Here is a 27,198-nt window from a genome sequence, read left to right as displayed (position 1 = left end):
CCCAGTCTTTTTTCAGCAGGGTATTGTTCAGTTTCCAAGTGTTTGATTTCTTTTCCCTGATTTTTCTGTTACTGATTTCCACTTTCATGGTCTTGTGGTCTGAGAAGATGCTTTGTAATATTTCGATGTTTTGGATTCTGCAAAGGTTTGTTTCATGACCTAATATGTGGTCTATTCTAGAGAATGTTCCATGTGCGCTAGAAAAAAAAGTATACTTTGCAGCAGTTGGGTGGAGAGTTCTGTATAAGTCAATGAGGTCAAGTTGGTTGATTGTAGTAATTAGGTCTTCCATGTCTCTGTTGAGCTTCTTACTGGATGTCCTGTCCTTCTCTGAAAGTGGTGTGTTGAAGTCTCCTACTATAATTGTGGAGGTGTCTATCTCACTTTTCAGTTCTGTTAAAATTTGTTTTATGTATCCTGCAGCCCTGTCATTGGGTGCATAAAAATTTAATATGGTTATAGCTTCCTGGTCAATTGTCCCTTTAATCATTATGTAGTGTCCTTCTTTATCCTTTGTGATGGATTTAAGTTTAAAGTCTATTTTGTCAGAAATCAATATTGCTACTCCTGCTCTTTTTTGCTTATTGTTTGCTTGATATATTTTTTTTCATCCTTTGAGTTTTAGTTTGTTTGTGTCTCTAAGTCTAAGGTGTGTCTCTTGTAGGCAGCATATAGACGGGTCATTTCTTTATTCAGTCTGAGACTCTCTGTCTATTTATTGGTGCATTTAGTCCATTTACATTCAGCGTAATTATAGATAAAAAAAAAAAGATAAGTATGTGTTTTTTTTTTTTTATGTGTTTAGTGCTGTCATTTTGATGCCTTTTTGTGTGTGTTGTTGACAATTTCATTTTTCCACTTACTTTTTTGTGCTGAGACGTTTTTCTTTGTAACTTGTGTGTTCCTCATTTTCATAGTGTTTGACTTTATGTTTGCTGAGTCGTTACATTTTTCTTGGTTTTTATTTTGAGTTATGGAGTTGTTATACCTCTTTGTGGTTACCTTAATATTTACCCCTATTTTTCTAAGTAAAAACCTAACTTGTATTGTCCTATATCGCCTTGTGTCCCTCTCCATATGGCAGTTGTATGCCACCTGTATTTAGTCCCTCTTTTTGATTATTGTGATCTTTTACATATTGACTTCAATGATTCCCTGTTTTGAGCGTTTAAAAAATTTTTTTTTTAATTAATCAATTTGTTTTTGTGATTTCACTATTTGAGTTGATATCAGGGTGCTCTGTTCTGTGAGCTTGTGTTGTGCTGGTATCTGGTATTATTGGTTTTCTGACCAAACAATTTCCTTTAGTATTTCTTGTAGCTTTGGTTTGGTTTTTGCAAATTCTCTAAGCTTGTGTTTATCTGTAAATGTCTTAATTTCGCCTTCATATTTCAGATAGAGTTTTGCTGGATATATGATCCTTGGCTCGCAGTTTTTCTCCTTCAGTGCTCTGTATATGTCATCCCATTCCCTTCTTGCCTTCATGGTTTCTGCTGAGTAGTCTGAACTTATTCTTATTGATTCTCCGTTGTAGGAGACCTTTCTTTTATCCCTGGCTGCTTTTAAAATTTTCTCTTTATCTTTGGTTTTGGCAAGTTTGATGATAATATGTCTTGGTGTTTTTCTTTTTGGATCAATCTTAAATGGGGTTCGATGAGCATCTTGGATAGCTATCCTTTCGTCTTTAATGATGTCAGGGAAGTTTTCTGCCAGCAGATCTTCAACTATTCTCTCTGTGTTTTCTGTTGTCCCTCCCTGTTCTGGGACTCCAATCACACGCAAGTTATTCTTCTTGATAGAGTCCCACATGATTCTTAGGATTTCTTCATTTTTTTTTTAATTCTTTTATCTGATTTTTTTTCAGCTATATTGGTGTTAATTCCCTGGTCCTCCAGATTTCCCACTCTGCATTCTAATTGCTCGAGTCTGCTCCTCTGACTTCCTATTGTGTTGTCTAATTCTGTAATTTTATTGTTAATCTTTTGGATTTCTGAATGCTGTTTCTGTATGGATTCTTGCAGCTTATTAATTTTTCCACTATGTTGTTGAATAATCTTTTTGAGTTCTTCAACTGCTTTATAAGTGTGTTCCTTGGCTTTTTCTGTAGATTGCCTTATTTCATTTCTCAGGTCATCCCTGATGTCTTGAAGCATTCTGCAAATTAGTTTTTTATATTCTGTGTCTGGCAATTCCAAGATTGTATCTTCATTTGGGAAAGATTTTGATTCTTTAGGGCGTTGTAGAAGCAGTCATGGTCTGCTTCTTTATGTGGCTTGATATCGACTGCTGTCTCTGAGCCATCACTAAGATATTGTAGTGATTTATTCTATATTTGCTCACTGAGTCTTATCTTGTTTTGTTTTGTTTCAGTATACGTGGATGGGCTACTAGATTGCACTGTCTTGAGTGTTGTAGCCCTTGACTCACTTATGTCCTATTTGCAGCTGGTTTGGGCTGTTACCAGATATATAAGCCTGAGTCCATTCATTATTCTTGAGTGGAGTCTGATTTTCGGTCATCAAGTGTGTGATGCAGACTGTCACCTATCCACCTCAAGAAGTAGTGGTGATAGTTGTGTGCATCAGATTCTAGTAGCAGCAGGGGTTCACACTCCAGAGGGGGCAGGATGCTGACAGGCTTCCCCCAAGTGTCAGTAAGGTAGGTGTGTCTCTATTCCTAAAGCATCTTGGTGGGTGGGCTCTGCAGCTGTACCTTAGGCCCCCAATGCAAGTACCTCTACAGATTGGTAGGTGTCACCCTTCTTAGACTCCTAATAAGGCAGGAGGCTAGGTGGTCTGGGGGGAGCTTCAGCCCTCAGTTCCCTGTTGTGGGTCAGTTAGGGCTCTGTTGAATACGTATATATATCAGACCTGGGAAACTTGTCTTTCCAGTAAATCAGCTAAAACAATTGCAGTCAGATCCCTATCAGAAATGCCTTTGCATTATAATAGCCGCCTTGTTCCCTGTAGGGATGAAAGCCCAAGACTGTAGATCACATATGCTTGGCTGGGGCTGGTTCTGTGTTTTTAGTCCCATTAGGGAGGGATTTTTGGTCCCTGGGTTTTTTGTAGTTGCTTCTCTCAGGCCAGGAGAATGGTTTAAGAAAAGACAAAAACAAAATGAAAGAAAGAAAAACTGCAGAGCAGTTTACTTTCTGGCTCAGGAAATTCCAATGTTAATGAAGCCACCTGGGAAGGGGAGGGGGGTTCAGATAAATAGGAGAGAGTAGCACCCCAGAATATAGACAAAGTTACTTATCTTGCTTGGGATGACTGTTTTATCTGAGATTCCCGAGGGGTGTGTAGCCTGTGTGCACTGGCTGGGTAGAGATTGCCCCCGAGGGTCAGGCCCGAGTCCCGTGCTTGCGCTGTCTCAGAAGCTGCAGTTAGTTCCTCCGCTCCCAGTCCAAAGCTCAGCACTAAGGTTCCCTGGCAGGGACGCCACACTCCTGGCTCCAAAACCAGTTGCTGCCTCCCTGTGACTTCTCCTCCTGTCAGCCGCGTTGCTGTGCTGCCTGCGTGCACTGGCTGGGCTTTCCCTGAGGTCAGTTCAGGGGAGTAGGGCTGTGCCCCGTGTTTGCGCTGTCTCAGGATGCCGTGCTCAGCTCCCCTGCGCCCAGTCCAACGCCCGGCGCCAAGGTTTCCTGACTGGGACGCTGGCTCCAGGCTCTGAAAACAGTCGCTGCTTCCGCATGGTTGTTCGTTCTCAGTCTCTGTCACTCAGGTCAACTCTTTAAATCTGTGTTTGTTGGTAAGGGTTTGTAGATTGTCATGTATGTGATCAATTCAATTGTTTTTCCAGTCTTCGTTGCAAGAGGGATCTGAGGTAGCATCTACCTAGTCAGCCATCTTCAAGTCTGGCCTTTTTTAAGAATTTGAGTTTTGTTCTACAGTTTTCTCCCATTCTGTCTGTCCCTGGTCAGAATGGTTGGTGTAGGCAGTTAGTCTTGTCGACTAGTTTCTTCTTTGAGTCTTTGGTTTCCTTTTCTCTTTTGCTCCATATGAGTAGAGACCGATAGTTCTATGTATAAAATTTTTTTAAACAATTGTCACTCAGAAATAGGCCCCTCATCTCTTTCCTGGTGGGCCACTGTCACCTCAAACAGTGAACTGTGGGAAGAATGGCCCTTGTTTCTGGATCTTCCCTGCTCACATGGTGCTTGTTCTCACCATCCTCCAGCCCCTTCCTTTCCCTGTTCCTCTAGAAATTGCCTTCGCCTCTACCCCCATCCATTTTAAGATTTCAGGCAGATGTTGGGGAGGTTCTTCCACACAGAGAACATACTGCCCAGTCCTGACCTTGAGTGTCGAGTTGTATTTGCAGGAAGATAGAGACCCTCTGTGACGAGACTAAGAGCAACCAGAGTAAAAACTACAGAACATGTACCTTCCTCCTCAACACCGCTTCCCTCCTCCAAATCTTGATTATCCTTTGCCTCAGTATTTCCATGAAAGTATATACTGTGCCTGTTTTAAGCTCGTCATGTGTTTGCACTTACCTGATGCCGTAGGTGTGATTCTTCTAGAAACTTTCCTTCATGGTGACTTCTCTCAAGTGTTTGTGAGTTTTCCAGGTGTCTGTATTTTTGCTCTACTTTATTTTGGGTGAGCTTTTTCTTTCATTACCCTGGGTGAGAATCCACTTTTCTTGTTGGTGGGAGATAGTTTGGGTCACAGGAACCTGCTTGTGATAACTGGAGGCAGGGTGGGCTGTGGGACTAGCCAGGCAGATGGTACCTTGTCCTCCAGGTGTTTGCTTCATTGGCCTTGACGGAACTGTCCCCTCAGTAACCCCAAACACCTTTTTTCTTTTTTTAAGTTTATCTCCACTTCTCTTGAGGAGGTCTGAGACTTATGCAGGGTTTTTTTTCTACTTTTCTCTCCAGCCCCAACTCTCATAATAGGTATATCCCCGGGTGGCACAAATGGTTAAGCACTTGATTACTACTAGCTGAAAGGTTGGTGGTTTGAACCCACCCAGAGGTGCCTCAGAAGAGAGGCCTGGTGATTGGCTACCATAAGATCACAGCCATGAAAACTCTATGGAATAGTCTACTCTGCACAGACGGGGTCACCATGAGTCGAAACAACTTGATGGCAACTAACAATAACAACTACCCAGTATAACAGTATGGCATAGCCTTTGCTTTGTTTTCCTAGCAATTCTCAAGGCTTTATTGTTTTGTCCTTCATTTTTTAATTGTACTTTAGTTGAAGGTTTACAGAGCAAATTAGTTTCTCGTTAAACAGTTAATGCACATAACGTTTGGTGACATTGGTTGCCAACCCCCACAACATGTCCACACTTTCCCTTCTCGAGCTTGGGTTCCCTATTACCAGCTTCCCTGTACCCTCCTGCCTTCTTGTCCTTGCCCCTGGGCTGGTGAGCACGTTTAGTCTTGTTTTGTTTTGTGGGCCTTTCTAATCTTTGGCTGGAGGGTGAACCTCAGGACTGACTTTAGGACTGAGTTAAAAGGGTGTCCAGGGACCATACTCTCTGGGTTTCTCCAGTCTCTTGTCAGACCAATAAATCTAGTCTTTTTTTGTGAGTTAGATTTTTGTTCTATATTTTTCTCCAGCTCTGTCCGGGACCCTCTATTGTGATCCCTGTCAAAGCAGTCGGTGGTAGTAGCCGAGCACCATGTAGTTGTGCTGGACTCAGTCAAGGCTTTATTCTGAGGGCAAATTGATCAGTGTCTCAGAAGGCCGTGGATAGAGAAAAACTGAACCAGTCCAGCTGTTCTACAGCAGTGCCTCCCAAACCTTAGCAGGCCTGAGGATCACGGGAGAACTTGGGAAAACACTAGAACAGCACTGTTTTAAGTTACCCAGGGTTTCTCTTCACTTAAATGTAGATTCTTGGATTGGTGTAGTTTTGAGGCTTTTGGGCTGAAAACTGTTCTTACTGCTTCGGCAGCCTTCACCTGTTCTTGTTTTGGGCCAGTGCTTTTCTGCTTTGGCTTCTGTCAGTCCAGTTCCATCTGTTTCCCATGTTCTAGGAATTCCACACATTTTCTGGTACTCTGATGACATTCTTCCATGTTTGTCAGTGCTTTTATGGGTTCATTCATTTTCCTATAAATATAATTAGGATTTGAGGCTAGAGGAGTAGTAGGAGGGCCTGAGTTTTCATCATCTTTTTTTTTTTGTTGTTGTTGTTAAGAATATACACAGCAAAACATACACCAAAATTCAACAGTTTCTACAAGTACAATTCAGTGACGTTGATTACATTCTCTGAGTTGTGTAACCATTCTCACCCTCCTGATTTGTTTCTCCCCCATTATCATAAATTCATCGCCCCCTAAGGTTTCTATCTAATCTTTCAAGGTGCTGTTGTCATTCTGATCCCGTATAGATAGTTCTTATAAGAGTAATACTCAAGGCAGGCATTTTTTACTAGTTGAGCTAACCTATTGTTTAGTTTTAAGAAGACTTCAGGGGTTATTTTTGATTTAAGTTTTAAAGACTATCTCAGGGCAATAGTTTCAGGGGTTCTTCGAACCTTCATGGCTCTAGAAAGTCTGAATTCCATGAGATTTTGAAATTCTCCTCTACATTTCCCCTTGTTTGATCAGGGTTCTCCTATAGAATCTTTGATCAAAATGTTCAGTAACGGTAGCCAGGCACTATCCACTTCTTCTGGCCTCCTGGCCAAGGGGACAGATGTTCATGGAGGCAACCAGCCACACATTCCATATCCTCCTACTATTTCTATCACTCCTTTTTCCTCAGTTGCTCCAAGTGAATATTGACCAATTGTTGTGCCCTGAATGGCAAGGTTTTAAGACCCCAGGCACTATGCAACAAACAGGAGGTAGAACAGAAGCACTAAACATGTTATTGGGCTAGTTAAGTGGGATGTCCCCTGAAACTATAACCTTAACCTCCAAACCAAGGGACCAAATCCCGTGAATATTGGTAGTACATAAGCAGCCCCAGCAGCTACTCCTTTTTTTTTGGTTCCTGTAAATATGTCTATTATATTTATCACCAGAAGAATGCACAGATCTGTCTTGGAAGAAGTACAGCCAGAATGCTCCTTAGAAGTGAGAATGGCCAGACTTTGTCTCACGTGCTTTGGACATGTTATCAGGAGGGACCCATCCCTGGAGAAGGGCACCAGCTTGGTAAAGTAGAGCGTCAGTGAAAAAGAGGAAGACCCTCAACGAGACGGATTGACACAGTGGCTGCAACAATGGACTCAAACATGGCAACGATTGTGAGGATGGTGCAGAACTGGGCAGTGTTCCGTTCTGTTGTACATGTGGTCACTAGGAGTCGAAACTGACTCAAGGATACCTGATAGCAACCCTTCTTGGGAGCCATTCACATTTCAAATGATTGAAATTGACAAAAGGACACCAAGATACCAAGAATGTATTCATACTGATACTGAGGATTGCCAAGAAGATACCAAGATCAGATGTCAGAGTATGTAAGGCCCGCAGGGGACTAGTAGGAAATAAGGTGGGCCCAGAGTCATTTATAAGCCTTGCTGTTCATTCCATGCTGTTCTTCCCCACCCCTCCTTTTTTTTCCTGAATGTCTTGGAGATAAGGAGAAGCCATTGAAGGACATTAAACAGGGTGATGTTATTGGATTTATGCCGTAGAAAGATCACTCTGGCAGCCCTGGGGAAGATGCATCACAGTAGAATGAAATAAAAGATGGAGAGACCAGCTCGGAGGCTATTATTATGCTGGACGAGAACCCATGGGTGGAGGCAGCAGCATTAGAGATAGATGGATAGAAAAAGATCAGAGCAAGATTAAGGTATAAAGTGCGTAAGACTGAGTCACTGATCAGATGTGAGGGCAAAAATGCATTAAAAGTTAAGTGCACATTGATCCTTGCAGGTCTGTGATAAAATATTACAGCCCTCAAAAGGCATTGGGTTTAAGTACTTTTTTTGTAACAGGAAAGAAAACGTACCTATAAAAGAAGAGCAGTTTGGCCAGCATTTGATCAGATTGCAGACCTTTTTTATCCCTAGAAATGAAAAGTTAACCATTTTAATCATTCCGTTTCTTGTCGTTTCCAACCTGACCCTAATGTTCTACGACCATTTTTTCCCCCTAAGCCTCAACTGTTAGTTCACAAATCCTAGTTTTAGGGAAGCAATTTGATTTTCTCCATCCCTCATGGCAAATGTACTGATCATGTTTAGAGCTAATTGTACGCAATTTAATTTTAGAATTGTGGGAATCATTATTGCTGATTTGTTTTCATTTCCTCACCCCCAGGCGCAGTCAGCTATAGATATTCAACAAAATGATATCCTTTGGGGCAATTTTCAATTTTCTCACTTTGGGAGGCATATTTTTGTGTCAGTCATGAAGGGTTCAGATCTGGATTATTAAACACTGGAGGGCCCCCCCGCCCCATTTCCACACTGGGCCATTTAACACTCCACATTTCCTTGTAAATGGAGAACTCAGCCCATCTGTATGCGATTTGGATATTTTTGAAGATCTCATCTAATTTAGGAGCGTAGGCGCGTGTCCTCCAAACCCATATTCTGTTTCTAGAAAGGCCTGCTGTGGAGGAGGTGAAACAAGTGCTGTGTTACTCGGGGGTGGTTTACAGGAGCACCCGTGGGGCCTTCTCCTGAGCTCTGTGCCTGGAGAAGCATGTGGCCATGGGGTCGGCCTTCCTCACCACAGAAGTATGTAACCATTCATCTGGGAGTGTGTGCCTCTAGAAGTGTGTTTCCTTTAAAGTGAGCAGGTTATATTGTCACAATTCTCTCCCTGACTGGGCCTCAAGAGGGCCAGGTCTTGTGGAAGGAATCTATTTTTTCCATCTCTAATAGGTTAAAAAAAAAAAAATTTTTTTTTTTTTTTTAATAGGTAAGGAGCCCTGATGGTACAATGATTAAGTGCTTGGCTACTAACCAAAAAGTTGGCAGTTCGAACCCACCCAGCGGCTTTCTAGGAGAAAGATCTGAGCATGTTCTTGTATAAAGATTACAGCCTAGAAAGCCCTATGGGGCACTTCTAAGTTATGTCACACGAGGTCGCTATGATTCAAAATCAACTTGATGGCACCTAACAACAACAACAATAGCTATTATAGGTTTCTAGGTGGTGCAAATGGTTTGTGCTGATCTACTAACTGAAAGATTGGCAGTTCGAACCCACCCCATGGCACTGCAGAAGAAAGGCTTGGAGATGTGCTTCCGTAAAGACTAGAAACAAGAAAACACTGTAGAGCAGTTCTACCCTGTGATGCATGGGGTTGATGGGTTTGTATGTTTGTTTTTTTTTAATAGCTGTTATTCTGTGAAGTATGGTAATTGGCTGAGTGGCAAGTCTGACTTGATGGCTGTCTTTGTTTTTCCCCTCCAGAAGTGCATGTTCTGCAGACACCGGGTTAAGAAGGTCTCAGGAGCCTGTATCCAGTGTTCCTACGGCCGCTGCCCAGCCTCTTTCCATGTCACGTGTGCCCACGCTGCCGGTGTGCTGATGGAGCCTGACGACTGGCCGTACGTGGTGAACATCACGTGCTTTCGACATAAGGTCAACCCCAATGTGGTAAGGCCTGCCCTCCTCCCTTCCCTGATACAAGTCTGTGTGTGGGTCTTTCCTGTACCCCGCCGTCCCACAGGCCCAGCATGCTTTGCTATGCAATGTCACCCATTGGTAACATGTCTAGACTGTGCATTCTTTGAGGGCAGGGGTTGTGCTCTGTGATTTACTGGCTGGGAATCTTTAGGGCCTTGCTGCCTGAGATGCGATAAACAAGGGACAGCGTGGAGTCATCAGGAGGAATGAGGAAAATCTCATAGAAAAGCAGAAATGTTGAAGGGAAATATAGAGATGACCTTTTTCCATCTCAGTTAGGACAGGCCCTATTTCTGGGAAAAGAGTGTTTGAAACCACATAGCATGTAAATTTATCTGTAATTCAGTCTACCTGTTGTATTAGTTTCCAAGGACTGCTGTAACAGTCCCCAGGTTATGAACGGGACCAGTTCCTAAGTCTGTCGTTAGGTCAAATTTGTAGGTAAGTCAAAACAGGCTCATATCATTCTTACTTAGCATCAGTTGGTCAAATGTTTGTCTTAGTATATATTTTAGCTTTATATATGCACATAAAAACACTTAAGAAACACTTAATGAGTGCCACGAAGTATTGTGTGCGTTCGTTATTACAAACCATTGTATTTAACTCAAATTTTAATACAGTAGTCTTTATGACAGTGTGTTCTTAAGTATAAGTTGTCAATAAGTTGGACATTCTGAACCCAGGGACTTACTGTACAACCAAGTCAGTGGTTTATAAGAACAGAAATGTACTGTCTCAGAGTCCTGGAGGCTGGCAGTCTGGAATCAGGGTATCGGCAGTGTCGATTCTTTCTGGAAGTGCTTGGTCCATCCCTCTCTCCTAGCTTCTGACGATGGTGGAGATTCTTGGCATTCCTCGGCCTGTACCCAGATACCTCAGTATCTGTCTCCATCCTCACATGGTTGTCTTTCCTTTCTGTGTGTCTCTGTCTCTCTTTTCCTCTTTTATAAGGACACTACTCATTGGATTAGGACCCACCTTGCACCAGTATTGGAAACCCTGGTTGCCTAGTGGTTAAGTACTACGGCTGCTAACCAAAGGGTCAGCAGTTCGAATCCACCAGGCACTCCTTGGAAACTCTGTGGTTCTACTCTGTCCTATAGGGTCGCTATGAGTCAGAATTGACTTGATGGCACTGGGTTTGTTTTTTTTTTGTTTACACCAATATTATATCATATTGACTTAATTGACAACATCCTCTAAGACCCTATTTTGAAACAAGGTCACAGGTACTAGGGGTTAGGGCTTCAGTGTAGCTTTTGGAAGGGGACACAATTCAATCCATAACACCTGTACTTGGTGAATGAAATCTTTCCTTTACTTTAAATGCTTAATTTAGAGACGGTTGATATGCCTTTGGTAGCTTTCCACTTCACCATAATTGTTGTTTGGCTACCAAGGAGGAGGCTACAGTCGTGTACAGACCCTCAGCTTTGCTGACTTGCTGGTCTTTGTTATACTTGGAAAACTGAACCACAGGCTGTTTGCATCCTCACATGCTTGTTCTGTGTAGGTAATAACCTTTTGTGAGCAGCCTGCCAAGTTGTCAGGATTGGCTTGTGGAACTATAACCCATACACGTCTCCCAGCTTTTTGTAACGATTCCAGCCATTTTCACCAGCGTCTTTGGAGATGCTTTACTTCTGTGGCCTGGGACTCTGTGTAGATGTGTGTGAAGGCTCCAGTGTACAAAATGATGTCACTAACTGTCATGTCTATTTTAAAGTTATTTCCCGTTGTCTTACGTCTGAAGTTGCGTATTCATTCATGCTTTTCCTGTAGCTCCTTGATTTGATGGGCTCATGCTACGAACAGTATTATGCATTCACCAGAAATTACCATTTAGCAACTTTGCCAAAAATTCTAGTAATAACACATTACACCAGCGTGGTGCTTGGCCATTTATGATGTGTCGTCAATAGCCTTACCCCATTTGGCAGTGCATCTGAATGCATCTGAAGTGTGAGCAGAGTCTGTGCTTTGGAGTCAGGTCAGTTGGCGTTCGCACTGAAGTGCTGCCGGTAACAGACTGCAACCTGTGCTAGTTACTCGTCTCTAAGCCTCGGCTTCCTCGTTGCTAACAAATGGCGCTCCTACCTCACACCGTTGTTTTCTGTCCTTGCACGGCACAGAGCAAGCTCAAAAAATGGAAGCTGCGTTGCTACTTCTGCTTCTCATTCTGCTACAACCTTATGAAAATCAGGTCACATGAGTAGTATTGTTCCCTTTGTAAGGCTAAGGAAACCATACCCAAAAACGCAGTGGAAACTATTAAAAAAAAGAAATTTTTTTTTTTTTTTTTTTTATAGTGGAAACTATACTCAGGTTAAATTCCTTGCTCAAATAGATGACGTTAATGAGCAGCGGGCAGAATAAATGCCTTCTCAGCACACACTCTATTTGCTGGATTCCAAACCCCAAAACTCAAACGATGCTTGAGGTTCATCCAAAATTTTACTTGGGTCATACATTCCCATTTTAATATTCTAAAGCTTGGTGGTGCCTGATGATTATACTGAAGTTGCAGTTGAAGTGATCCAGCTGTTTAATCAGGGCCTCAGTCCTTTAACCATGAGGTTTAGGTTACTAATGTGTTTCATAAATGATGATGAAAAAGAAAATATTTGACTTTGAAGTGGTTTAAAATCTACTGTCCCCTACAGACCCACTTAAGCTTAGTATACTTTGTAAAGGATGGGAAAAATACCAGATAATTTACAGCATTACATGTGGCAGCTTTTCCTTACGGAGGAAAAATTTTCGTGTTCATAAATTGCCTTTCTAAAGTTCTGTAGGTAGTAAGCACCACGAATACTAGATTTCTAAATACTTTCTGGATCCATTCTTCTTCACTTAGATTCCAAGCATGGATTCCTCCCCAAAATGTTTGGGAACCAACAGAAAGTTTACAGAATCTGCAGCTTTACTTAAAACCATCATGAGATCATGAGTGTCCCTGTTGCATTAAATTTTTTTTTTCAAGCATAAAAGAGTTCAAATTCATGCCAGTATTTTTCTTCGCATAAACTCTGAATGCTAGGGGATCTGCTCCTTAGAGTAGTAACTATAGATTGTCAGTGTTCTTAATTATGCCTTGATTATTTGGGGGTAACGGGCAATTGCTGAATGATAGCAGTGACAACTGCAAGATAAAGTTGAGGCTAATCTTTGCAGCCTAAGCCAACTGTTTTACAGAAGAGGGGAGGCTGCCCGTGCAATCGTGGTGAATGAAGTATAAAGCTAAAGTTACTTCAGTAGGACCTCTCTTCTTACTCACTTCAGGTTTTTTGTTTCCCTTATTTTTCTGTTTTCCCCAGTTATTTGCTTTATGTATCCAAAAGGACCTTTTAAAGCAAATTCTACTATTCTTTCATGTCATAAATGAATATGCCAACTTACTCAGTCTTGCTTTAGGTGGTAAAATCATTCTGGGTGATAGTATGAAAAGATTCATCTAATTTTGAGCACGTGCATGAATTCATCAGGCAATAAGCACACTTTGTATTTAGGAAAATCAGGATCTGAAATAATAGTTTCAGGATTCTTGAAGGCAGAAGGCAGTTTATAACAGGAAAGTACAAAGCTGGTTCCTGTTAACTCAGATTTTTGAATTTATTTTTCTTTTATGTGTACCTGTGTGTGTGGTGTTGAGAGCCACGTCGTTGTGCTGGACCACCTTTTGCCGCCATTCAGTGTCATCTAATTCATCAATATATTTCTGGAGGTCCCCCTTTGAATATGTCCGTAGCCCACTTACGTGGATTTTACACAAATGTTTGTAAGAAAAACCCAGTGAATAGTTTGAAACTTGAGGACTTCAAAACATACCCCTTCTTCGAAGAAAACTGTAAGATATTCATAAATTATATACTTCCTGCAAAATACAGCACCCACAGGAGCAGTCTCCCCACACGTGAGTGAGCTAGATTGGTGTCTGGTGGAAGGAACTGTGGATAAGGAGGACAGCAAGGGTGAGGAAGATGGCACACACGCATTTCTTCCAAACAAATTAACGAACCTTCATATTAGAATGGAGCCCTGGTGGTGCAGTGGTTAAGAGCTCTGCTGTCAACCAAAAGGTCAGCAGTTTGAATCTACCAGCCGCTCCTTGGAAACCCTATGGGACAATTCTCCTTTGTCCTATAGGGCCTCTGTGAGTTGGAATCGACTCGATGGCAGCGGGTTTGGTTTTGGTTTATATTAGAATAGAATGTTCCATATAGTCAGTGTGAGAGTCCTGCGGCCACTCGCACTGTATGCACGAATTCATTGCTGTGAGCAGGGGCTCATTATTACAGCATCTGCCATGAACCACGTCCACTTTTTTCTTAATACCCTCTCTTCTTGAAAAATATGACAGTTGAGAAACTGTTCCCTCATAGACTCCAATATGAAAAAATTTTGGTAGAGAAAACAACTTACTGGATGATTTTTTTCCTGTTGTTTTGTGTATTTTTTTTTTTTTTCCTTCAGTGTTATTCTAGCTAGATCACAAGCTTCTTAATTTGTCCTTTTATTTCCAAGAACTAGCTCTTGGGTATCCATAGAAGTTCCTTGCTGATGAATGTTCTGAAACACTTCTCTAAATGCTAGGGAGTGAGGTTAGTGCAGTGGAAGGGTATTTATTGAACATGTTTTATGCCAGGTATACGGTAGATAGTTTATATGTGTACCTTATTTCAAGACTGCGTTGTTAGTGTGCATAGTGGAGAGCAGTGGTGAAGTTGTTCATGAATTGGTACCTACCACTGGGGAAGTTCTCTGGTCTCTAGCCATTCTGCCATCTAACCATCCTTTATGTTCTGTTCTACCAGTCAGCCTAGTAGTAGAACTTGAGTCCTTGTTCAGCACTTCTGACTTCCTTTTTCCAGCTCTGTATCTTCAGGCCAGCTCCCAGGACACCTTCAGCCAACGCCTTCCCTGCTGTCACTACCCAGGGGCTCTGGAGAGAAGGGGAACCCACAGTGTAGGATCTGGAGAAGGAGTTCAGAACAAGGCAGCTCATCTGGTTAACCTATGCTTATGTGACTAATCTTGGGGTGGCAGCGGTGGTGGTGGGGTGCCTGTATGGAGTAATCACTAACTTAGCAATAAGCCCTCACCTTGGTACCCCGGACAATTCTGGGTCTCACCAACATGTGGACCCTTAAATTCTAAACCCTAGAGTAGTAGTTCTTATCATAGAACACCACACAACGTATTATACTTTCAGTATCAGTTTTTTTTTATCAGTTACCGAGAAAACCCATGACAAAAAAAAATCGGAAATCAGTAGCACTTTTATAAGAATTCATTAATTATAAAAAGGGTCTACAGTGTCAGGTAGATTCTGGACTAATAGGGAGAGACCCCAAATGTACCTGCTGCAAGATTCCCACTGCATTAGCCAATGATAAAGAATTGTAGCAAACGGGATGACTAGATAGGGTAGAAATAAAGATATTCCCAGTTGCCATTGAATGAATTCCAGCCTATGGCAGCTGTGTGTGTGTCAACAGAACGGTGACCCATGGGGTTTTCATTGGAAGTAGATCACCAGGCCTTTGTTCTGAGATGTCTGTGGGGGGACTTGAACCTCCAATCTTTGGTCAGCAGCTGAGCGTGTTAACTGTTTACACCATCCAGGAACTCTTGGAAGTGAAGATAACCTATCCTAAACTTTTCCCTGGGCTCTGTTTCCTTAATGGGCATATGCAGTTGACTATGTGTAGGGTGCTGTTAAATCTGGATGAAGATATATATTTTTGCTCTATCATAGGTCTTTTATATTGGGGGCTTGTTCAGGAAAACTGATTTTCTATGCTTCTCATTTAATAACATTTTTATAATCATGAGGCTGTCTTAGGTGTTCAACCAAAATCAAAGTCAAGAAGGCCACATACTATGGGATAAATGCAGAGTCAGTTCCCAATATCTGTTCAGTTTCCTAGAACTCTAGAAGGCCTGTCTTCCCAGAGCCCACCCCTGATTCTGGCTTTTGACTTTCTAATCCAGGTAGTTGCAGTAGGGCATTTGGTTTGAAGACCATGGTGACAAATTCATTTCACCATATTGTGTCACTTGGACCCATGGTGAGTGTTCATATGATTATGCTTTTGTAATCAGGCCCCATTCAGTTAATTCACATCAGTCAATGGGACTTTACTCAGGCATACTTTATCTTATTTGACCCTTTTGAGCATCACCACAGTGTGTAGCCTTTCAGGGACCCAATAGGTACCAGTTCACTGTCATTTTCTTCTTGATGCTCCTCTCACACTTTGACTAGGTGGAGCCTTTTCGAGATGACTTCTTTTTTTTCCTCCCTTGAAACCACCTCTAGACATCTTTGAAACTATCATTACTTTCTCTCAGTAAGAAATGCAATGATCATCTTGATTTCTGTTGTCCCCAGCTTGGAACCAGCCACTCATCAAGGAGCCCAGATTCATTTTTGTGGATTCCAAATCCACAAAAGGTGCATGTTGCTGCATTTTGTTTCACATGAGCACTGGCTTTAGGGCAGCGTTCAGGGGCTACTTTAGTGATAGCACAGAAATGTTGTATTTTTTCCAGATGGTCCAGAGGTCATATTGATATGGCCAGTTTACCTCTGTATTTAATAAGTTTATCTTTACGTCGCTCTAATTTGAGGGTTCACCAAATGCAACCTTTATTTTTTCACTTCCTTCACTAACTGTGCTGGGTCATACTCTATGTTGTCACACTGTGTATGTTTAAATTGTGTTGTTCATAATTTTAGATGTCTTCAGTTTTCTTCTTCTTTTTGTACCCTTTGATCGGGCATCATGGAATTGGCTCCAACATTTGTAGGCACAGAAGATTGTTCTGTCAGCATCACTTAAGCACCTTCTATCTAAAAAGCAAAAGAAATCCTTACCTTACACCAAGGAACCCTAAAGCAAGTCAAAGTACAGGGTACTCAGTGTTTTGAAGTCACCTAAGTCATGGCACCTCCAAGCATGATTCAAACACCCGCTGTCTCATACTTTAGGGTTGACTTTTGGTCTAAAATTCTCTTAACTCTTGATTTTCATGGAGTGTGTTTGGTTTTGGGGTTGGGGTGGGGAGTCCACTGGGCTCAGCTGGGGGCTTGGGGACCTTACTTCTACCACCTTGTCATCTCCTGTGTGCCCCGGGCCTAAGCCCATGATTACAGCACGCATGCTCTACAGACGACTGCCTTCTGTTTCTCAGCTCCCTTTCCTTAAGAGTAAAGGTCATGATTCCTTTCAGAACAGCCCCCCAACGCCCACATTTTAAAACACTATACCTTTTGAAGGAAGAGAGTGGGGTGAAAAACCTCAGAAGCTGTGACCTTTTCCCAAGAGTTCAAACTGAATCCAAACCAACGAAAACAAAACCAGTTTTTCAATACTGTTGGTATTGGAGAGAAACTGTTTGATAAGAAATTTGCTTAGCTATGACTTACAGCTACTTATAAATAAGAAGTTGTCTCCTTTCCGTGTGGCCTAATGCCTGTGAGCTTGCCTTGGCTGTTTAGTGGGGTTAATATTCCAAAAACAGTTATGGGTTCAATCTATCCTTTCTGTTTCCTTTTCATTTTTCCTCACTTAGTCTGGGGCTCAATTCCATGGCTCTACCCTGTTCTCTTTTTAGTTTGCCTTCTATCTTTTTAAGAAAGGGAGCTAGAACTTTTCTAACACTTACCTAACAATAATCTAACAGTGATCTGAATGGTGCCATTTCTACAAGCCCTCCTCTGTGTCGCCTAGATCCTGGGTGTTTCTGTGTTTTGGTGGCGGTGGTATTGTTTTGGTGGTGGTTATTTTTCCTTTAAAAATTTGAATTTTGCTAACTCACATTCTGTTCAATAAAGTTCATCATGACCAACCATATTTTCTTTTCAGACTTGTATGCATAATTATCTAGCATTAGTGTATGGCTTGTTTCTTCTCAATAATTTTCTTTCCCCACTGGGCCCACTGAATTTACACTGATGTTATTGAAACACAAAGAAAGAAATGGACCCAAGCAAAGATCTGGAGCAAAGAGTTCTTAGCAAGAATTTTTAAAGAAATACTGTAGGAGAGCCAGTGATCCAGACTTGAATCTGGTTAATCTTCCTAAACCAAGCAGATACTTTCAAAAAGAAATTCCCCATCTTTTTATCTAAAGAAGTGTTACATTCGATCTCAACCCATTTATCCCAGATGATGGAAAGTTAAGGCCAGCTTTGCCTGTGAGAAGGAATATTTAGCACAGACATTTTAGAATAGTTACTGTTAAACTTTAAATTTGGAACGAATACTTCCCTTGTCCACTTCATGTATAGCCAGTGAAGATAGAACTTTGTGTGTGTGTCTGTGTGTGTGTGTGTTTAGTGAAAGTTTACAAATCAGGTCAGTCTCTTATACAAAAATTTGTATACACCTTGCTATGTACTCTCTGGAAACCCTGGTGGCGTAGTGGTTAAGTGCTATGGCTGCTAACCAAAGGGTCGGCAGTTCGAATCCGCCAGGTGCTCCTTGGAAACTCTATGGGGCAGTTCTAGTCTATCCTATAGGGTCGCTATGAGTCGGAATCAACTCGACGGCGGTGGGTATGGTATGGTATGTACTCTCCCCCTAATGAGACAGCACACTCTTTCTCTCCATCCTGTATTCCCCATGTCCATTCAGCTGGCTTCTGTCTGCCTCTGCCTTCTCATCTCCCCTCCAGACAGGAGCTGCCCACATAGTCTTATGTGTCCACTTGAGCCAAGAAGCTTGCTTCTCACCAGCATCATTTTCTATCCCATAATCCAGTCCAAACCCTGTCTGAAGAGTTGGCTTTGGGAATGGTTCTAGTATTGGGCCAACAGAAGGTCTGGGGACCATGACCTCCGGGGCCCCTCCAGTCTCAGTCAGACATTAAGTCTGGCCTTTTTATGAGAATTTGAGGTCTGCATCCCTCTGCTTTCTTGCTCCATCAGGGATTCTCTGTTGTGTTCCCTGTCATGGCAATCATCGGTTGTAGCTGGGCACCATCTAGTTCTTCTGGTCTTAGACTGAGGTACTCACTGATTTATGTGGCCCTTCCTGTCTCTTGGGCTCATAATTACCTTGTGTCTTTAGTGTTCTTCATTCTCCTTTGCTCCAGGTGAGTTGAGACTAATTGATGCAACTTAGATGGCTACTTGCAAGCGTTTAAGACCCTGGATGCCATTCACCAAAGTGGGATGCAGAAAGTTTTCTTAGTAGATTTTATTATGCCAATTGACTTAAATGTCCTCTGAAACTATGGTCCCCAGGCCCATGCCCCTGCTACTCTGGCCTTCGAAGCATTCAGTTTATTCAGGAAACTTCTTTGCTTTTGCTTTAGTTTAGTTGTGCTGACCTCTCCTGTGTTGTGTACTGTCTTTCCTTTCCCCTAAAATAGTTCTTGTCGAAGGTAGAACTTTTAATAATTTTATTAAGAAAATGAAATCCTCCACATTTCAAACTTCTATACTCTGTTTAATGCTCCTTATTTTGTTTCCTACTTCTTTTTCTTTAGCCGTTTTCATAGAAAGGGGTAGGTCAGTGAGCATAAAGTCCTTTCCGCCATTTGAGAAACCCATGGTTATCTGCTTTCTGTTGGTAGAACAACACATCTGCAGGCATCCTTTGTGCCCTTGGCTTCGTTCCCCTTGTAAGTCCCATTTGAGTTGCCTTCTTAGCTAGTGCAGTTCAGGAGAGCCAGGGAACTTCTCAGGCCATCCGACATTGGGCCGGACCCACTGATTAGTCACTGGTCCTGGCTGTGGACAGAGAGAACAAATCCCACAGACACTCGTCTGCCTAGAAGCTCCCCACAGGGACCTCCCAGTCCAGGCCAGAGGTGCTTCTCTGTTGAGCCATACTCAGCTTGTGCTTTTATCCTTCCCCTTTCCCTGAGCGATACCAAACTCTGCCCATTTGGTGAAGGTGTTTGCTCTAGTTCCACCTCCAACACCAGCTTCAGTGGCAAATCCACTTCTGATGCTCAGGTGTTTCAGGGGGAATTTGAATTTGTGAGAAGTGATGAAAGTGCTACCATTGCAGGCTCCAGTTAGCCAAGGACACAAAATAAATCAGAAGTGAGAGACCAGACGGGACAAAGCAGAGGTGGAGTACCCTGGCGTGGTGCTTCTCGTACTCACCGTTCCCTGTGGTGCCTTCCAGTTGGGACACTGTCTACATGGGGCTGGTTGATGCTGAATCTGAATAAAAGCCATATTTTGCTGCTACACAATTCCTCTGTACTTGGGGTTTACATCTCTTTTCTGGAAGGATTTACTCTTAACAGTATAGGCCTTTCCATTTAAGGAACATTTTGCAAGCAGTGGGCTATAGAATCAGACTGAGGATCGGCAGGGCCCAGCTTCATCTGGGGCAGAAAGCAGAGTCAGACTCTGATTTATTATCCTCTAATTTGGTTGAGTAAAGGAATGTTATTACAAATGTATTTCCTGGAAACATACAAATATATTTGAAAAATGATAGTACCTATGTTGTGGGGGATACTTTATTTATTTAGCAAACTGATAGTGCTTGCTCCCTAAAGACCTTAAGAGCCCTTGAAATGACTCGTGCTCCCTTGGGGGGCTCTAGGGAAGAATTCTTCCCTGTCTCTCATAGCTTCTGGTGGTTGCCAGCAATCCTTGGTGTTCCTTGGCTTGCAGCACTCCAGTCTCTGCCTCTGTCTCCACATGGTGTCACATGTCTGTGTCTGTGTGTTTCCATATCTCTCTTTATAAAGAAAAAAGTCATTGGATTTAGGGCACACCCTAATCCAGTATGACCTATCTTCGTTACACCTGTTTCCAAATAAGATCACATTCACAGATACCAGGGATTAGGGCTTGGAGATATATCTTTTGGGGGAACACAATTCAGTCAACAACAGGATATAAGCTTATCATTCTGTCATTAATCTGGTCAGTGCCGCTGGAAGATGCTCCACTAAAGGCCTTGAGTTTCCCACGATTTCTTTGTTGCAGTGTGACCTTCCACACCTTGCCTTCAATGAGTACGTTATTTGAGAACATGATAGATGATAAAATAATTAGCTGTTTTACCTTTTCATGGTGACTGATGCCAGATTACCATTTATAAATTCTCACTTAGACTAGAACTCCAAACTCACATTTCCTCCTTCCTGTGCATGTCGTTGAGGCGTGTTTTTACTGTCACTGCTAACAGCCACCCACTGTGAAACCTTGATTGTCAGGATTTCTCTTGTTCAGCAGCCTCCACTCTCTGAACACAGGTTAGAAAAAAACAGAATTAAACAATGAAGGACCAAAGCAAACTAAGTATATGGCACAAAACCGTGTCTTTGAGCTCATGCCTTTCAGTCATATGTCTTAGTTCTCTAGGGTTGCTATAACAGAAATACCACAAGTAAGTGGCTTTAATATACATTTCTTTACAGTTTTGGAGGCTAGAAGTCTGAATTCAGAACTCCAGCTCTAGAGAAAGGCTTTCTCTTTCTTTTGGCTCTGGGGGAATGTCCTTGTCTCTTCAGCTTCTTTTTTTCTTGGAGATCTCCATGTGTCTTGCCATCTCTCTACCCCATCTCTGCTCACTGGCTTGCTGGTTTAAACTCTTTTATATCTCAAAAGAGTTTGACTCAAGAAACACTCTACACTAACTCTGTCCACTAACATAACAACAACAACCCATCTCCAGATGAGATTATAACCACATGTATAGAGTTTAGGATTTACAGCACATGTTTTGGGCGTACACGATTCAATCCATAACACCATACAAGGGCTTTGTAGGTCTTAACTCAGAGTCTGTTTAATGTTATTGTTGATAAAGCTCAAATATGCTTATTAGATTTAGCAAATTGGAAGTGAGTAGTAAGATGGTGGCTGATGGAGACACAGCAACAGCGGTAAGATGTGACAGGTAAAAGCATAATGAGCAAATAGAGTGAAAAAATAGTGAACAGGCCTGTGAGAAGTAAAGGAATAGTCTGGAATCACTGAAGAGAAGCCCGGGTCATAGTACAGTGATGGCCCAGATCAATGGCCCAGTTGTTTGTGGTCGGGTTGCAGGTTCTCCGTGAAGCCGAGTCTAGGTGGAGAGAAGCAAGCAGAAAATTGATTAGAAAGTGCGCCTAGGATAGTACCTGGGGACGGGAAGGGAGGGGAAGGAAGCAGGACTGGGCAGAATGAAAACTTGGAGTGCAGGGAGGTCTCAACAAAAGCTGCAGCTGGCCCCACAGGCAGCTCTAAAACTGGAATGGCCTTCAGGTGTAGGGGCGGGGACTTCATATTTCCTCATCTACTCATCAGAGGAGCATCACCTTCAGTGTGGGGGCTCCCCAGCCATGCCAGTGTCTAGTCTTTTTGGAAATACACTGGATGCTTTAGCATAGGGCTGATGCTGAGGGTTGTCAGCAAGTTGCGATCCCAGCACCTGGGAGAATGAGTCCGTCAGTCCTCAAGGATGAGCGGGAGACACAGAACAACCCCAGCACGTTCTGGTAAAGAAGGAAGGCAGTTTATTATGGTTTTGGAAAGATCTCGGTGAAAATGGTTGAACTCCGGGCTATTTCTGCTAATAGGAAAAAAAAAAAAAGAAGAAGAAAAACCCATTTCTCAATCATTTATTGAGCTCTTGTTATGTTGCTGAGTCTCAGAAGTCTGGGAAATTAACTTCAAAGGACCATTCCTGCCCTAATTATTCTGGATACAGCAGTGTCAATGTCCCTGAGAAGTACTTGAGAGGCTTAGGTAGCAGTGCCAGCATTCAGGAAGTGCACTATGGTCAGAACAGTCCTGGCATCAGACAATCCTGCCTTCCAGCCCTTTCTCAGTCTCTTTACTGCTTTCTACTCAGGATTCTATTGACTTCATGGAGAGAATTACCCAGATCTTGCGGCCTTGATACACTGCTCTGAGATCACGTGACACATACTACGTTGAACATATGAATTGCTGTTTTTAGATAAAAAATGGTTGAATATAAGCAATTTCCTGTTGTTCAACATAAAACATGGTCAGAGAAGGGCTGCTGCCATAATTTTTTTGAAATTCCATTTTCTAGAGAGAGGAGCTTTGTGGTTCGTGGCACAGAACATCCTCTAGCTTTGGAAGCAACCTGGAAAAGCTTTCTACAGCTCTGCTGTTTTCCTTTATTCTGAAAATGTCTGACATCGCGCTTGAGCGCTAAGGAGTCCTATTGGTAAATCCCTTCACCCTCAAGGACAAAAGGCCAGGAAATTTTATCTACTCTGAATTGTTTATGTGTGCACGAAGAAATTCATAAAAATTGATAGCATTTGTATGATATTTTAAAAATTAACCGGAATGAAGGGAATAAACATTCCTCTTTGGTTTACACAGTTAAACTGCAGCAATATATCCACCTCTTTCTTTTGTTAATACATTTTTTACGTGTTAGAATAAAAACTTGTTAAATATCAGTGATTTTTTTTGTTTTTAGTCATCTTTTTAGTATAGGTAAGATGTGTTTTTATGTAAAATGGTCGCCCGTTTTTTTCCCACAGAATTAATATTTCTCAGTCCCCAGGAAATTTTCAGCAATTTATACTCCTTTTTTTTTTTTTTTGGAACTAAAGCCTGCAGTATTTTCTGATAACTTGTTAAGAAGATTAATGACACTGATTCCATGTTTTAGCATTGGTATTAGAGTCAAGCACCATGGATACAGGGAAAAAAAAAAAAAACAACCAGTTCCCGTCGAGTTGATTTCGACTCATAGTGACGCTATAGGACAGCATAGAACTGCCCCATAGGGTTTCAAGGAGTGCCTGGTGAATTCGAATTGCTAGACTTTTGGTTAACAGCCGTAGCTCTTAACCACTTCACCGCCAAGGTTTGCAATGGATTCAGTAGAGAAATGTAAATGGAAAATTCATGTCAACAGATGCAGACCCACCAAGGGAATATGACATCTCAACATCTTGTAAAATGTAAGAGGCAGGATTTTCAATTTCTTCATGTAGAAAATAGTGATTAGATGCCATAGTCACAATGAAATCTATAGACACTGACAAAATGTAATGAAGGTATAACTTTTAAAGACTATTAGCTGCAAGCAATAGAAAAAGCAATTAAATGAGATAAGTTGCAACATTTCTATCCAAAAGTCTACTCCTTAGGTCAACTGTATGTCCATTTTCAACAAACTTGATGGACAGAAAACTCTGGATTATCTCCAAAGATGTGCTACTAGCAGGTAACAGGGAGTGATCTTTAGAATGGCTTTCTGTAGGAAGTAAGGTGATGAGAGGAGCTGGCCAATTTAGGGAGTGGAGATGGAGATCTAGGAATTGGAACTACCCATAAACAATAGTGTGGCAGATGTAGCTGGTTGGCTCCCTCATTTTTCCTTTCCAAATGCCTTGTATCACTGGTAATTTTGTGCAAGAGGCTGGAAAGCTAAGGACTGCATTTCCCAGGCTCCTTTACAGTCCTCTGCATGTGACCTGCTTCTGCCAGGCAGAGGCACCACGGGAGGTCTGGGGGTTTTTTGATGCTTCTGCCATTTTCCTGGCAAGTTGAGGTGGCGTTACGATGGACCTGATGCTTAAGCTCATTTTCCCAGGCTGCTTCCCAGGCCCTGTACCTAATTTTAAGTTTGTAAGGAGGTGAAACTGAGGGTCATAGGACAAAGAGGAACAAGATTCTTGTCGTTGGCGGGAGGGAGTCAGGCTCCCAGGCTTTATTTGTTAAGAAAATTTTTTGCATCATTTTAACTGTTTTAGCCCATGACTAATTCTAATTGAGAGCCAAAAACCCTGGTAGGCAGCGCTTCCGTGTGGTGATTACCATGTGCCCCCTTGCTTCTCCCTGTTGAAAACATCCATCAGAAGTAACTTAAAGTAAATTAATGCCATGTTATCTTATTGAATGATTGTTCTTCTTTCCCCTTTTATTCCTCCCCAACTGTAAGTCTTCCCACTTCGTTCTTCCTTTCCAAGATTGCCTTGAGTATTTTAGGTCCTTTGTATTTTCATATAAATTTTAGAATCCCCTTGCTGAGTTCGACACACACGCACACAAAGCCTGCTATAGATGACTGGGATTGTGTGGCTTGTCTAGTGCTCCCCCGATTTTCCTGATACTACTCAGGAAAGCTGAAGTATTCCTGATACATAAAAACCCAAGGCAGCACTTCGAGGGTCAGGCAAGCAGGGTCTCAAACATCTTGAACAGCCTATGGATGGAACAGGATTCTAGCAGAAGCTCATGTCAGATCTTGGTCAGTGGGCCCACTGTCACACGCCCCCAGCTCCACCAGGCTGCCTAATGCAAACTGTCACTGATAAGTAAGTGGTTTAACTATTCAGAACAGAAAGCAGGTGATGCCCACATACAAAACAGATGTTTCCTACGTTACACAGTGAATCAGACACATCTAACTGTGTCCAAAATGGCTCCCCAACCCCAGCCCTCTCCGCTTATCCAACAAGATCATTACCTCTGAGGTGATTTAATGATTCGGGTGGAAAAGAATCCTTTTCCCCCAGTATCTTCTGCAGCCAATTAGTTATGCCTTCACAGATGTTAAAATGAGTAAGACCTCACATCTGCTGGGAAACTGCTTATAACTACTTCCCACTGTATTATATGTTTGCATTTAAAAACCCACGAGACATACAAGTACACGTGAACAAACAGACATGTAGAAAATTAAATAGTTGAGACATTTTTATGAGTCTGCATGTGTGTTTGAGCTGTAAGGGCGATTATTTCTTCACCAAGCCACGGGGGGTTTATGGTTTTCTGGATAGAGGGTTTTTACTTGCAGTTTTACAAAGAAAGCTTTCATTATTACAATGCAAATATAGATGAGTGACTTCTGCATAAGTTTGGTAAAAGAAGACTCGTTTGTATTTGTCATTGTCTCAGATCCCTCTAGGAATTTTTATGAGATGGAATACCTTGAAAAACTACAATAATAATATTTCATAAGTTACTATTCATAGAAATTAGGGGGAAATAACAAATCAAAATGTGAAATGTCATTGGGTAAGTCGGTCAGCTTGCTTTCTTCAACTCTCAGCCTTGTTGGGTCTGTGAGCCTCTATGTCCATCACAGGATTTGGATTCACACCCTTTATCGACATCATTATATAGTATAGATCAACAACCAGTTGGGGACTTCCCGACATGACATCTCTGCCCAGGACTCATCTCATCAGATGCTGGGTGACCCTCCTTCAGGGTGTGAACATAGGTCTGCCTTGTCAGGTTTGATAAGAGAATACCTGTCTCGCCAAGCATAGGCATCCTCCTTCCTTCCACCACACGAAAATTCCTTCCCTCTGAGCTCTTGCCAAGGACATCATATTAGAATCGACTGCTTTCTGGTCTCTGTCGGGCTATAAACACAAAAAAAACCATTGCTGTTGAGTTGTTTCCAACTCATAGCAACCCTATAGGACGGAGTAGAACTGCCCCATAGAGTTTCCAAGGAGTGCCTGGTGGGTTCGAACCACCAGCCTTTTGGTTAGCAGCTGTGGCACTTAACCACTAGGCCGCCAGGGTTTCCGTGTCAGGCTGTGAGACACGAAAGTGGCCCTATTCAGCCTCCATAACTTAATCCTTCTCAGAAGTGCCTTCCTTGAGCTTCATTTCACTACTGTGTACTTATATTGACATCATGATATAAATAACATTGTTGCGGCTTCTGTTGAACGAAAAAAAAAAGAAACCAAACCAGTTGCCTTCCAGTCAGTTCCAACTCATGGCGACCCCGTGTGTTTCAGAGTAGAACTGCTCCAGTGGGTTCTCAGCAGCTGGTTTCTCTGAAGCAGGTCAGCAGGCCTTTGCTCGGAGGCATCTCTGGTTGCATTCACACTGACGCCCTGCCGGTTAGTAGCAGGCACGTAACCGTTTGCTCCACCCGGGGACTCCTGCAGCTTCCATTAGGCTGTTGTTAGAATAGTGACTTTTAAATATTCTTTTGAATATTTTTTCATTTTGTTTTTTATTTTAATATGCTTCTTAATATCCCAGGTGATAAAATCTTTTTTTATAATTTGGTATCAAGAAAAAAAATTGTTAAAGGCTGAGAACAACATTAACGATTGTTTTTTCAGTAAACTCTAACTGGAATTTGGCAGCTCTGCCAGTTTTGAACAGGCAACAGTGGTTCTGTGACTCTGTCAGCAGTGAAATACGTTCCCATTTTAATAGAGATCTCAGAATATTATTTATGCTCATCACAGCTTTGAAATTAGGGTGTTAATAGTTACCACATCTGCCACTAACCCCCTGCCCCCCCCCCAAAAAAAAACACCAAACCTGTTGCCGTCGAGTCCATTCCGACTCATAGCAACCTTATAAGACAGAGTAGGACTGCCCCATAGGGTTTCCAAGAAGCAGCTAGTGGATTTGTTAATCAAAAGGTCAACCTTTTGATTAACAGCAGAGCTCTTAACAACTGCACTACCAGCGCCCCACCATCTGCCACTAGATATTATTTAATGCATTATTAAAGAAATACAGGTATTATCATTATATCACACATTTGCTTTTTCAGTATTATTTCAACAGAATTGGTTTCTTTTGTAGTGTTGTGTGTTTTAGTTTATGCATTTAAGAAACATTGGTCTGAGAAGCAGTCCACAGGCTTCAAATGGCTTTGACCCTAGGTGGCCAAAGGGGTCAGTAGCTTCAAATA

General features: G+C 42.1%; 1 protein-coding gene across 4 annotated transcripts in view; it reads left to right on the top strand.

The window, feature by feature from the left end:
• KDM4C (lysine demethylase 4C) overlaps nucleotides 1-27,198 on the top strand; it is a 391,685-nt gene that overhangs the window by 307,152 nt on the left and 57,335 nt on the right. For 3 of the 4 annotated variants that reach the window (XM_010587948.3, XM_064290526.1, XM_023545269.2), the window contains one exon: nucleotides 9,350-9,535. In XM_010587948.3, coding sequence (XP_010586250.1) covers nucleotides 9,350-9,535 — 186 coding nt within the window. Of the gene's footprint in view, nucleotides 1-6,996; nucleotides 8,771-9,349; nucleotides 9,536-27,198 lie in introns of those variants that run through there. The other variant, XM_064290523.1, reaches the window with a different exon arrangement.

This window comes from Loxodonta africana, chromosome 9 (genome assembly GCF_030014295.1).
Source record: "Loxodonta africana isolate mLoxAfr1 chromosome 9, mLoxAfr1.hap2, whole genome shotgun sequence".
NCBI lineage: Eukaryota > Metazoa > Chordata > Mammalia > Proboscidea > Elephantidae > Loxodonta > Loxodonta africana.
This window is presented reverse-complemented; position numbering and strand designations above follow the sequence as displayed.